This window comes from Hibiscus syriacus, unplaced genomic scaffold (assembly GCF_006381635.1).
Source record: "Hibiscus syriacus cultivar Baekdansim isolate YM2019G1 unplaced genomic scaffold, ASM638163v2 tig00110162_pilon, whole genome shotgun sequence".
NCBI lineage: Eukaryota > Viridiplantae > Streptophyta > Magnoliopsida > Malvales > Malvaceae > Hibiscus > Hibiscus syriacus.
This window is the reverse complement of record NW_024062609.1, coordinates 227,493-240,736: the sequence shown is the minus strand read 5'-3', so window position 1 is coordinate 240,736 and position 13,244 is coordinate 227,493. Positions and strand designations below refer to the sequence as shown.

General features: G+C 34.5%; 2 protein-coding genes across 2 annotated transcripts; both read right to left on the bottom strand.

Moving 5' to 3' along the window:
- Window positions 1-6,414: 6,414 nt before the first annotated feature.
- LOC120216578 (transcription factor MYB87-like) lies at window positions 6,415-7,747 on the bottom strand. The gene is made up of 3 exons (XM_039213944.1): window positions 7,550-7,747; window positions 7,286-7,415; window positions 6,415-7,166 (listed from the first exon to the last, which is right to left on the bottom strand). The coding sequence occupies exons 1-3, from the start codon at window positions 7,683-7,685 to the stop codon at window positions 6,527-6,529; spliced, it is 906 nt and encodes a 301-aa protein (XP_039069875.1). The 5' UTR covers window positions 7,686-7,747; the 3' UTR covers window positions 6,415-6,526.
- Window positions 7,748-8,905: 1,158 nt separating this feature from the next.
- LOC120216589 (branched-chain-amino-acid aminotransferase 2, chloroplastic-like) lies at window positions 8,906-12,306 on the bottom strand. The gene is made up of 10 exons (XM_039213956.1): window positions 12,069-12,306; window positions 11,550-11,623; window positions 10,715-10,889; window positions 10,256-10,432; window positions 10,047-10,178; window positions 9,850-9,948; window positions 9,641-9,757; window positions 9,465-9,560; window positions 9,268-9,380; window positions 8,906-9,156 (listed from the first exon to the last, which is right to left on the bottom strand). The coding sequence occupies exons 1-10, from the start codon at window positions 12,138-12,140 to the stop codon at window positions 9,042-9,044; spliced, it is 1,170 nt and encodes a 389-aa protein (XP_039069887.1). The 5' UTR covers window positions 12,141-12,306; the 3' UTR covers window positions 8,906-9,041.
- Window positions 12,307-13,244: the final 938 nt, after the last annotated feature.

Genomic DNA, 13,244 nt, shown 5'->3' with positions numbered 1-13,244 from the left:
CAAGCAAGAGTTGGTGGACCAGTTTTCTATCGATGGATGTACCCTATAGAGAGGTGTTAATTGAATTACACGTTTCAAATTACTACTGATTATACCTTTTAATAAAATGTATTTACGTAGTATGTTGTTTTGTGTATAGGTTCTTGGGCAAGTTGAAGTCTTATTGGCGTAATAAACGTTATCCGGAAGGATCAATTGCTGAAGGGTATTTGGCAGAGGAATGTATGACATTTTGCTCTAGATATTTGGAAGATGTTGAAACAAGATGGAATAGACCAAATCGAAATGATGTTTTAAGTACTGATGACTTACCTCAACATTATTTGTTTGGAAGTTACGGTCAACCATTAGGGAAAGTTGAAATTGCACACTTAGATGACACGTCTTGGGTACAAGCACACCGATATGTTCTTTTCCATCACGATTCAATAGATTCCTTTCGCACGTAAGTCTTTTGGACCCAATCCTAATGAAATATCTTAATCTTTTCTATTTATCAATTTTTAACGATATAATATACTTTATAGTGAGTTTAAAGAAGTCTTGAGATCTCGTGCACGCTCCCGAAGATTAAATCAGCGAGACCTACATAAGTTATTCACAGAAACTTTTCATGAATGGTTAGGCCAGACGGTAAGCAACTAAATCTTACGGAATACTTATAAATAATATATATCTTGTTTGTTCAATGCAAATTAATTCACCATTAATGTGTAATAGGTTTGGAGTGGGAGAGAAGTTAGTGAAGATGTTAAATGGCTTTCTCAAGGTCCGAATAGAATAGTTAAAAGATATAATGCCTTCATCATTAATGGGTTCAGGTTCCACACGAAATCTCGTGAAAGATTAAGGAGGACACAAAATTGTGGAGTCATAGTTACTTCGTCAACTACAAGTTATGCTACTGTAAGGGACAATAATCCGCAGGACGGAGAGGTCGATTATTATGGAAATCTTACGGATATTATTGAGTTAGATTATTATGGAAAACGAAAGGTTGTGCTGTTTCGGTGTGACTGGGTTGATGTAAACAAATGCATAAAAATAGATAAATTCGGGTTTACAATGGTTAATTTCTCTCGATTAATTCACACAGGTCAAAGTTTGATGGATGAACCATATGTATTTTCTTCTCAAGTGAAACAAGTATTTTATTGTCACGATCCAATGGATGACGGTTGGCATGTTGTGCTCCGAAATACTCCCAGAGACTTGATAGATATCGAGGATGGAAGTAGAGATGACATTGAAACAAGATCAGAATGTTTACCTCTACTACCACAAAACTTAGATGAAACTATAACTAATACAACACAATTTCAATGGGTTCGGGAGGATGTTGATGAAGATATTTATGACACCTGACATTACATAAGAATGTCATACGATTTTATATCTTCATTTATTTATTTATAATGTTATAACTATTAATATGTTGTCCTTCAATATATTCATTACTTAATTCATTTTTTATTACTCATGTTTGTTTATTATAGATAGCATGCCGAGGAGAAAAATAATTGATTTGCGGCTTGTTCGAGCTTCTGAAGATCATGAAGAAAGAAATAACGAGGAATCGAATGCACCTGACTCTTCCGAAGTTCCTGAAACTGTTAAAGAAGAAGTAGAAATTCAAGGTAATCTTCGAAACATTATTTACTACTTTGTTCATTTTCAAAACTGTCATTTAATAATTTATTATATAGTTGAAAATGCTGGAACGCGCAAGACTCGAGGACGTACAACTTTGAAGGAATTATACCAACTTCCTCCTGGGCATCGTGTTAAAGTTTCAAGAAATGATGTCGGTCAACCTATTGGCCCAAAATCACGTCTTCTAGCAGGTTACTTAGGCATAGTTGGACGTAATGTGAATCTGTTACCGATCAATTACGAGTCATGGCGCGAAATGCCTAATAGTAACAAAAATCAGGCGTTGGATTTTGTTAAAGTAATAATTTCATTATTATTATATACTCTATAGAAATTCAATACTAATGTATACTTACGGTGCACACTTATTTACTGTATAGGAGAAATTTTCTTTAGAGGTCTCTGACGATTATGTTAAGCAAGCGTTAGGGAAGAGATGGAGGGACCACAAGAGCTCCTTAAAGAAGAAATACTTCAAGAATGATCTCAGCCTTGAAGAGAAGTTACAAACAGTCCCACCAGGAATGCTCAGGTACCAATGGGAAGATGCAGTCAGATTTTGGAGTTCAAAAAAAGAACAGGTATGATGTATTTTTCAGAAATAATTGTAACGAATTGTAAATCATCATTAAAAGTGGTTGTTTGACATTGTAGGACCGAGAGCATGTTGGTGTTGCTAGACAACAACAAAAGTTTACGCACCCGGCTGGATCAAATAGCTTTGCTTGTATAGCTCATGAGGAGGTATTAAAGATTATTGAAATAGTTTTTTGTATTCCATGTACATACTAACTCATAGTAATTATATTATGGTACATTGTAGGAAAATACATCCGGTTCTAAAGTTGGTCGAATACAACTCTTCGACATGACACATACGAAGAATGATGGCACTCCTATGACTGCTGACGCTACAGAAATTATGGTACGTTTATTGGGTAGATGTTTTAAATTTACCTGACTTTATTTATATTTGTACCATGACATTTTTTATTTTAATTAATTATTCACTTTATTATTAACAAAAATTGAGGGAGAAAAAGGCGGAGCATCATGCTACCGCTTCGAGTCAAGGTGTTGTTAATGATGATGACATTGAAAACCAAGCTATTAATGACGTTTTGGGTCCTGAAAGATTTGGTCGGGTGCGCTGTCAAAGATCATTCGTTACTCCCACAAAATATTTTGGATCCAGTTCATCACATTACATGTCATCACAGTCTCGATCTTCCCACCACGAAGTTAGTCGTTTAAAAGAAAAGATGGCTGAGATGGATCAATAAATGACTAACTTGAAAGCGGAAAATGAAGAAAGGAAAGCAGAGAGAGCAGCAGCGGAAGTAGAGAAAGAAGCAGCAGCAGCACAGAGTGAAGCAGCGACAGCACAGAGAGAAGCAACATATCAGCAGAGATGTGAAGAATTTGAAAAACGAATCAATGATATGATGCTAATGATACAGAGAACGCAACCTCAGCATCCACCATCGTAGTCTCATTTATGTTATGAGCATTCTGTTAATATTACTGAACCTTGTTTAACTGAACTTATATTACGTTAAAGAAAACTTTTATTTATTAGATTGGATTTGATGATGTTTGTTATAGATATAGAGTTTGATGTTATTGTTGTTTTTGTTTGTTAGATAATGGAACAGGTTGAAAAAATAGATTTGGGGGTAATCAAGCATCATTTTTATGTAAAATTTTGTGTTATTTAGCGGCGTCTGTTAAAAAAACGCCGTAATATACCATACATTTAGCGGTGTTTGTATGCTATAAACGCCGCGATATACCGAACTTTAGCGGCGTTTTTATAAAAAACGCCACTAAAGCTCAACATCTATTGCGGCGTTTTCAATAGAAACGCTGCTAATTCTCAACCCTTGTTGCGTCGTTTTCTCCCACAAACGCTGCTTAATCTGAAAACCTACTGCGACGTTTGTGGGAGAAACGCCGCTAAACATCATCGCATATTGTAGCGTTTTTTGAAAAAATGCCGCAAAATATCAACACCTACTGCGGCGTTTGTAGGGAAAATACCGCTAAATATCAACACCTACTGTAGCGTTTGTAGGGAAAACGCCGCTAAACATCAAAACCTATTGCGGCGTTTTTTGTTAAAAAAATGACGCTAACTTTAGCGGCGTTATTTTCAGCGACGCTTTTTGCGGCGTATACCTATTTTGCTATAGTGATTTCACGTAAAACCTAATGGATCTACTGCAAATATTTTCAAGCTCGATCAATCCAGAAGAAGAAACCTATATCCCCGTCCTTCACATGTTCCACATCTATGGCTTCAGAGCTGCCGCCATTAGAGAACTCACGACTTGATGATAAACGATGATTTTATCAAAGTTCGACATAAACGAAATATTATCGAGAATTGAGTGTGAATCTGTGATGGAAACTGATTAGATACGGAAGAATTATGATTTGAGTTTGCTGCAATAAATTGTGTGTGGTGGGGATCCATTGAGCAAGAATTTGATCAATGATTTTTTTAGAGAAGTTCCCAACGGTTAGTATTCATCAGGATACACTTTAAGACGTCGGGGTTGTGCGCGTCAATACGTACATAGGAAAAGTTGTAAGTACGACACTATAGGGCTGTTGTCGACCTTGGAGACCAAAATTTTGGACACTGTAACTAGAAAGCTCTTGAAGGTTAATTAAAAAGGTGAGCTTTGGGTTGGGTTCCTTTGTCATGAAAGATACTTAAGTTTGGGGGAGAAGAAGTTGAAGAGAAACGGCATTAAATTGGATGAAAGTTAGATTACACATGGACCAATCAAATTGATAGGACGCCAACAGATGCACACAAAAGGGGCAGAGGAATTTTGTTCAATATAAACAACGGGAAAAAAAAAGATAAAAGCAAGGGAGAACTATCATCATCTCCAAATCCCACTTTTGACAAAGCTAAAAGAAAGCCATCCGACGGCTATATTTGATTTTGATGCACGTTATAATATTGTTTCCCCCCCTATTATCAACGTACGCATCCAAGACCTAGAGTAGTATAATTATTTTTTCCCATGTTAATCAGTGTCATTATCACTATAATTTAAAAAATCCCTAAGAAAAAATAATAACTTATATAATATGCTTAGTTAATAGGAGGAGGTCTGTATACAATATTAAAATATAAAAAAGTAGGGGAAAAAAGTCGTCGTTTGGTTGTTGTCATGGCTAGGGCGACGTATTCCGGTCCTGGAACAGAGGCCCGTAACTTAATCAAGGATTGTTTTAGGTTTTTGATTATTTTTGGTGAGTTGTATCTCATTAATTTACTTCAATTATTAATTAATTAAGCTCAAAGTTTTGGAATTCTTGGTTTCTCCTTTTTGGACCTTTTCTGTTCTGCTTCTTCCTCGCCTGGTATATTCTTTATTGCTTTACAGATATTCAAATTAAATTACAATTTCCTTCTTCTTATTCTCAGAATTATTGGCTTATTATATGGCACTTTGCCTGTCCGCAGGCTGGCCGCGATATAGTAATAATATTTTTATTATTATTGCATTCTGCAAAAGAAAATGATATTTGAAAACTAGTATGTGAAGTTTAAGTTATTATGTCATTTGTTGACTTGCTAATGTATTTCAATGACATAATTGAAATGTATTAAGTATAATTTTAACAGATATTATGACCCCAATAGAAAAACTTGTCAGCCACGTGCACGTTTGATTATTTTGTTTATTACAACTGTAATTAATCAATGAGGAAGAATCCGTCAGATTACATAAGAAGAAGGATTTTGACTTTAGAACCCTAAACCTAAACACTTTGAACTTGTTCACTCGCTCATTCCCCGTCTATAACTTTTGAAGTTCAAGTTCCAACTACACCCATAAACGTGTGTGCCTCGTTTTTTTCATCTAGCTGAATTGGATGATTAATCTTATATAAGAATGAAACTCTGATAGAAATATTCATAAATGGAAGAAGCTCAACTGCTCAAGCTTCTGTTAAATTATATATATATCAAAAGGATACTGCCACCACATTTGTATGGTTAGCTATAAACACATGTATTATTGACATCAAAGACATATCCTATACACGAAGTTGCTATAATTATTTAAATCCGACTTCTCGACTTTAGGTTGAATAACTTTCTCTTTTATCACTAAAGTCACTTAGTGGGTTCGGTTTGGATATTTAGTATTAAAAATAGAGCTTGCATTTATGGAATAACAAGCCAAAAATGTTGATGACCAGAAAAGGTATTGTTCTTTAAGAACGTTAATGACCAATTAAGGAATGTTGGCATGGCATGCAACAAGTTCTAGACAATAGCTAGCCAGAATGCGTAAATGAGACTGCGGAAGAATAACTTAATGTTTTTACTTGATCAGCAAAAGCCTAGCTATATACAATGGATTTTTCTAAAGGAATCTAGCATGCTGGCTGGACATTCCAAAGGAACATTTCTGACATGTAATAACATGAACATGAGTATACAATGCAAGAAAATGCATGCACATGCACATCAGTTAATCATCTGGCAAAAACTAGACATTCAAGCTTCACAATTCCCTAGTTCAACAATCAGCATAAGATAATGAGTACGAAAACACAATATAAAAAGAAAATATAAATTACAGTCACTATTGATTAATTAAGCTTGAACCTTGAACAATGACTCAACGAGATAAATTATTACTGGGGTTTTTAGTCCAAGATTCTAGAACCCACCATCTCCTATGCTATGGTGCTCCTCCTGGATACCTCATCTCACTAAAAGCATGTTATTGTAGCATTCCGTGTTGTCTGCCTCCGTATTCTGAAGCACAAGGAGAGCCAACCAGAGAGTTTGTATCAGCCATGCAAATGCTTTCACAAGAGTTCACAGCTCTATTATTCATCATTTCTTCATCATATAAGAACTCCATTCCATTAATCTCTGTGTGCTATTATATCCCATTTCCTGTAGCTCTGATGAAAAAGTATTGTTTTTTCCTTGCAACATGTGCAGGTTTGCTTCATCTATGGTGTACTGAGAGTTCACAAACTTAGCATCGATGTTATTGTTTAAGTTCAAGGCATCCATGGGAGAAGAAGAGGAAGAAGAAGGTATATAGATAGTCTGCTCATAAAGATGTTGATCGGTGGAGGAAGGATCGTTAGGAAGAGTTGTCTCCTCATCGTTAATCACATGATCATCATCTGAAAATCTTCCTCCAAGCTTGATTAGTAATCTTCTCACCGAAGCTTGGCTGTCAATTCGATGATCTTGAGTACTTGAGTGTGGCAAGGGCGGCGCTGTCGCCTCGGGTACAGGCAACTCTGGCCAGTAAGGGCTTTTTTTGTTGTTATGATCATCTTGAACCATGGAATCCCCCACGTTAGCTGATCTCTTCATATCTTGCTCCAGGTTGTTGCCTCGACCAGACTGTTTCTCTTTGCATTGCTTGCCAAGAAGCTTCTTCTTAAGCCTCGTGTTCCAGTAGTTCTTTATATCATTATCAGTCCTCCCCGGTAATTGTGCAGCGATTATAGACCACCTATTAACGATCATGCAAGGTTTACTCTCTTAGACATGAAAAACGTTTGGTTGAAATGAATCAAACATAGGGTTTGCGCTTCAGTTGGTTTTAAGAAGGGATTTTAGGACCAACAATACCTGCTGCCAATACTGATATAGAGGCTACGAATAATCTTATCTTCTTCTTCGGAGAATCCACCATGCTTAATGTTTGGGCGGAGATAGTTTAACCATCTGAGACGACAGCTCTTCCCACATCTCTTAAGGCCTAAGGTACAAAAAAAAAAAAACCTTTTAGAATCTCATCGAATGCCATAAAACAGAAATTAGGCAACAGCCCAAAACAAGATATGAAGAGATCAGCTGATGATAATGGATTTGTTGTTTATCTTAAAGTATTACCAATTTTCGGAGGCAAAGCTATCCAGTTTCCAGCATTACCATGCATCTCGATATATGCCTTGAGCTTGGCATCTTCTTCGGGAGACCATGGACCTTTCTTGACGTTAGTTTTTTCACAGCAAGGAGCACTCCCCATGCTTTTTCTTAGTATTCCTTTTTGATATCTTCTCTCTTTCCACCGAAGCAAGAATTATTGGAGAGAGAGAAAGAGGAATGGGAATTATAAAAGGATAAACATGTTTCTGATAAGATCCTTATATGTTTATATACGTGTTCTTTGAAAAGAAAAGAAAAAATATGGCATAAGAAAGATTGGTATAAAAAATTGTAGAAAACGAAGATGCCCCATAACAAGAGAATAGGGTTTTTTTTTTTCTACTTGTCTGCCTCAGTCTACTATAATGCCAGTAATCAATAATTAATTTTATACATAAAGATTGCCGGTTATTTTAACCTATGTTATCTGAATTGAATTTAACCTTAAGATAATGATAGCGTTAAATTTTATATTTTTATTTATATATTTAAAGTATTATTTCTATTTTTATTCAAAATATTTTTAATACAATATTTAAGTTAGATTAAACTTGGTCCATTTATAAATTAGAAGATAATATATGCATAAAATATGTTTAAACTCAAATTTTTCTAAATATTATAATACTAACAATTAATATATATATCAAGTGAATTAAGATTCTATTAACAATACAATATAATTATTTTTTCAATGATATATTCTTAATTTATGAATCTATAAATTAGATAAATGAATATTTATAAGATGTATGTGCTTCTAATCGCACATCACTTATGTGATAAAAAATGCCCAAGATTCAGCAGGCTGCAGGGCTAATGCTCCCTTTATTTAACCCCAAAACCCCATCTCCTCTAATAAAAAGTTTGGCAAGTATTAATAATTTTCAATTAGTTTTTTTAATTAATTTTCAATTAGTTTGTATTATCGGCATGCAATAATTCTTTTTTGTACTTTGGTCGTGTGATTGTAATTGCTGATATTGAAGTTACATTTGCAGAAAAAGAAAATAGTCAGATTCCTCCAAACAGTAATTATATTCATATTTTATGAGTACATATCATCATTGATTAGTGGAACGCTGTGTTTATCTGCAGTATAGCATTTTTTTCAATATATGCACGTGAAAGTATGATCTATGTATTAATTTGTACCATTCACAGCTGAACCTTAAGTTATTAGGCTGCGAAACCCAAAATCAGATATCTCAAATTACCAAGTACATAAATTGATTAATCCAACTTAGACTCCAGCTATTATAATTTACATACTATTCATAAGCAAATTACCAAGTACGTGGAATTGAAAACCAAACCAGATTGGCTATATGCAACTACTGCCAGTACAAAAAAGACCACATCCCAACTCAAGTACGCTGTAAACGGAATTGTGTAGCAAATGGATTGATAAACTGTTTGACATATGATACATCAAATTATATAAGAATTGAAGAGGCTAATGGATCTCGACCGTCCATCCTTTCTTATCCTCGATGCGACCAGTTTGCAGTCCCACCAGAGTCGAGTAGAGTTCTTTGGAAACCAAGCTACCCTCTGTTTTGAATTCAATTCTGCAAATATCCATAAATTCACAGGGTTTAATAAAAATCCAGATAGATTAACAACACCCACTTCCAGTTTTCTATGGATTATTAACATCTTATCTAAATTCTGTTAGTTACCTTTTGCTCTGATATGTAATGCTACCTACTGGAGCAACTCCAACCGCAGTTCCAGTGCAAAAAACTTCATCAGCATCAACCAAGTCATCCACTGGAATTGCCCGTTCCTCAACCTAAACGCATTAGTCTCTTATTAAACCGTTTTTTATTTTTTTTTTGCAGTTTTTGAACTTTGAAGTTGTGTGTCAAATAATCACCTGGTAACCTTGAACCCTAGCAATCTCGAGGATGCTTTTTCGAGTTACCCCTGCAAGAATAGTTCCATTTGTAGGAGGAGTCGAAATATGATTTCCCTATAAAGGTGGTCATTAAGGTTCGTTAGTTGACGTGCTGAGAAACCAGTAATTAGTCTTCCTTCAAAATCCATCAATACCTTCACAATGAAAATATTACAGGATGAGACTTCCTCCAGATACTTCCTATTCATGGCATCAAGGTATAGAACATCAGAAAATCCTCTTTCTTTTGCTCTCGCTATTGCTTTCAGAACCTGTAACAATCGCATAATAAGTCTACACTAGGAGAAAATAGAGTAAAAAAAGAATCAACATTCCAACATTGAAATGCAAGTATGTTACACACTGGAGCATAATTTGTGATTGATTTGACGCCTCCTGCTCCTCCAGGAGAAGCACGAACAAATTCTTCATCGATATATAAGTTCAAAGGTGCAGTACCCTCCTGAATCCAGATATTCACAACATAAATAAGACTTTCTTCTGGAAATACAAGGATTGAAAAGGAGGGGGGAAATAGGTTGAATTATAAAGAAAGTCCACCTTGAAATAGTTGCGGACAGGGGAAGCATAAACAATAAATGTATATTCCGGGGCAGGTGCCAAACCTAAAATCGGACCAGTCCCCAAAAGCAGAGGCCTAACATACAGTGACCCTTTTCCCGGTGGAGGAATCTGCACGGAATCAATTCTTAAATTTGTAAGGAAAACTGAGTAATATTTGTACAAAGAAGCATAGATTAAAAATGTACCCAACGCTTGTTAGCAAATACAGTTTCTTTCACTGCATCAACAAATTGTTGAATGGAAGGTGATGGCATCAACATTCTTTCAGCCCCATGCTTCATTCGACTGGCGTTTTGTGCTGGACGGAACAGAAGAATTCGTCCATCCTCTGCCCTGTAAGCTTTCGTGCCTTCATATATGCCCTGTATACGGTTTTCTGAGCTGAATTATCAATTATATCATTCTGACCTAATGAGAAAATATGATAGTGACTTTTTTATAAAAAAAAAGAACGTCTTTATCCAAATATTGACTCAAAGTTTAGTCTTGCGTGTAAAACATGTATCAAATATCCAAATTAAAATATAATAATAGTTAACAAGAAAGTTCGGTAAATGGGATTGTCTCCAACTCAGCACCCAGTAGAGAAATACTTTTTTTTTCATATTTGTTGATTAGGCGAAAAGGGAAGATGGAGTGCTTGCCTGGCCATAATTTAAGACGCCAGAGGAAGGGCTTATTTCAAGATTTGCGTAGCGATTAAGTCGTCCCTCTTTAAAGTTTTCGTCTTTCGAACATTTCATTACGTACATGTATTCAGTAGGCGTCAGACCAAATCCAAGTTTATCCCAATCCACATCAGCCAACTCATCGTCGTCACTATTTTCAAATTAGTTTTTTAGAAGGAGAAAAAAAACAAAATGAAGTTAGGTAATCGAATAAAATATTCAGCATGGTCGAGAATAAATTAATAATCACCGCCATGATCTTGAGTAGTTTAATAATTTTTCTCCTTATCCAAAACATTCATGAAGATGACGGTAAAACTTTCGAGATAATGTTCTCGAACAAATTAATTCACGAGATAATACACTCTTCAAATTAATTGCTCAAATAGGGTGAAATCCACAGTGTTATGCGACCTATGCTTGGGGACGTGCATGTGTCATGCAACACGTTCATTCTCTCTCTATGTTCGTCGGGAAGCTAACCATGTAGTAGATCGCCCGGAAGGCATGGCTACCTACGGCCAACACTGTGGATTTCACCTTATTTGAGCAATTAATCTTGAGAGAGCATTATCTCGTGAAATAATTTGTTCGAGAATATTATCTCGAGAGTTTAGCCATTTTCTCAATATCCATCAACGAAGATTAAACTTTTCAGGCACATACATGAAACATGCATTTTGTAGCTAGAACCCAACATCGCACACCAAATTGAAAACCGTGAAAATTTGATAAAACTTCATTGGGCTAAAACCATATTTTAGATCAATTTTGTAGGGAAAATGACGAATCCCCTGTTTTCTGGAATTACCTGTAAGCAGATGGTTGACTAGCAATTTGCAGAGAAGCAACGGCCTGAGATGTATACCCTCGATAATTTACAAACTATAAACATGTATAAAACAACATATTAGTTGTACTTTTTCAGCCCAAATTCAACGTTTACCTCCTTTGGTTTCATTGAAAATAAACAACTTACAAGCTTGCACACAAACCTGGGATACAGAAAACAAGTTGAAGCTAACTTAACCTTGTCTTCCAGATGTTAAATCTCAGGAAAATATAGACTAAGTGACCAATAGAAAATCGAAATGTAAAAAATAAAATTACTGTCGTAAAACGACGAGTTAAACAGGAAAATATATTCGAATCATAAAAATCCAGCGATGGAAAAAGAAAAACCATGGTACCAGATACTCTGAAAGGAAACTGAAAATGAAAGGATGGACGTTTTCATGCAAAGAAAAACACTAGAAGCTGACGAATAGAACAAGAGACAACGTCATAGATATATTATCCAAAGGGAATATAATTTCACCATAACATATACCTTGGATGGAAAAAAAGAAGCAGACCGTAAGGATTGAACCAGGTTGCGTATGCGAGAACTCCCTTGAATCATGGTGTTTGTTTTTTTTAACACAATCGTCTCTGAAGAAGGAAAACTCAGTTTGGGTTTATTAAGAAGGTTCAGAGTATAACAGCTAAGGAGTAACGATTTGGAGGAGAGAACTATCCGGAACGAAAAAGGTACGAAAACAAAGGAGATAATTATCGAGTTCTTATAACTAAAGGTTGACACCCAACTTTTAAATTTAAGGGTTAACTACACAGATGATCATTTATTTTTGTGTTTTGTTCACTTTTGATCATTAATTTTAAAAAATATAATATATGGTCACTTTCATTTTTATTTAATTAAGATATGATTACTTTCATTTTTATTTAATTAAGTTATGGTTACTTTCATTTTTATTTATCAATTTTTTTCATAATTCATATTACAAATAAAATGTAGCACTTAATACATACTTACAACGGTGTAAGTAAATAAAATAAAAAAGTGTAACACTTAACACATACTTATACTGATGTAAGTATGTACATCTCCCAATATCTTAGTACCTAATAATAAACATATAATTATATTGGTATAAGTATGTTTCTATATTTTTAAAGAAATAAAAATAATATATATATATTAAGTTATTTGTATACAAATTTTATTAAAATATATATAAAAATTATAAATAATAGAAACTTATATTAAGTTATTTATGTAAAAATATAATAAATTATAAATATAATTATAAAATTAATTTATTAACGATTAACCGTTTGCTAATCGTTTATCAAAATTTGTAATTGTAACCTTAACCGTTAACTATCATTTTTAGCGGTTTGGTTAACCGAAACCGTTTAGTATTAACGGTTTGGTTAATTAACCTGTTAAATATAAATGTTAGACAGGTTAATAGTTAAGGTTAACGAATACAATTAAGGGTTTCGAGTTTTTTTGAACACCCCTAGCGGTCACCCTGAGTTAACTGTTATTAATAGCAGTTAAATATTTTGATATAATCACACACCTGGTCCTTGTTATTTACATTTTCTCTCAATTATTCCTACTTTTAAATATTTTATGTTAGTTTGTTAACTATAAGATATATTCAACTCATGTATATGATAAAGCAAGTCTAATTATATTGTTTATCAACTATCATTT

Excerpts from the sequence above, each read along its gene's own strand:
- LOC120216578 (XM_039213944.1), bottom strand. The coding sequence starts at position 7,685 with ATGGGGAGTGCTCCTTGCTGTGAAAAAACTAACGTCAAGAAAGGTCCA. Across the intron at positions 7,416-7,549 it reads AGCTTTGCCTCCGAAAATTG|GCCTTAAGAGATGTGGGAAG; the intron begins GTAATACTTTAA and ends TTTGTACCTTAG. Across the intron at positions 7,167-7,285 it reads TATATCAGTATTGGCAGCAG|GTGGTCTATAATCGCTGCAC; the intron begins GTATTGTTGGTC and ends GATCGTTAATAG.
- LOC120216589 (XM_039213956.1), bottom strand. The coding sequence starts at position 12,140 with ATGATTCAAGGGAGTTCTCGCATACGCAACCTGGTTCAATCCTTACGG. Across the intron at positions 10,179-10,255 it reads TATTTGCTAACAAGCGTTGG|ATTCCTCCACCGGGAAAAGG; the intron begins GTACATTTTTAA and ends GATTCCGTGCAG. Across the intron at positions 9,157-9,267 it reads ATTACATATCAGAGCAAAAG|AATTGAATTCAAAACAGAGG; the intron begins GTAACTAACAGA and ends GGATATTTGCAG.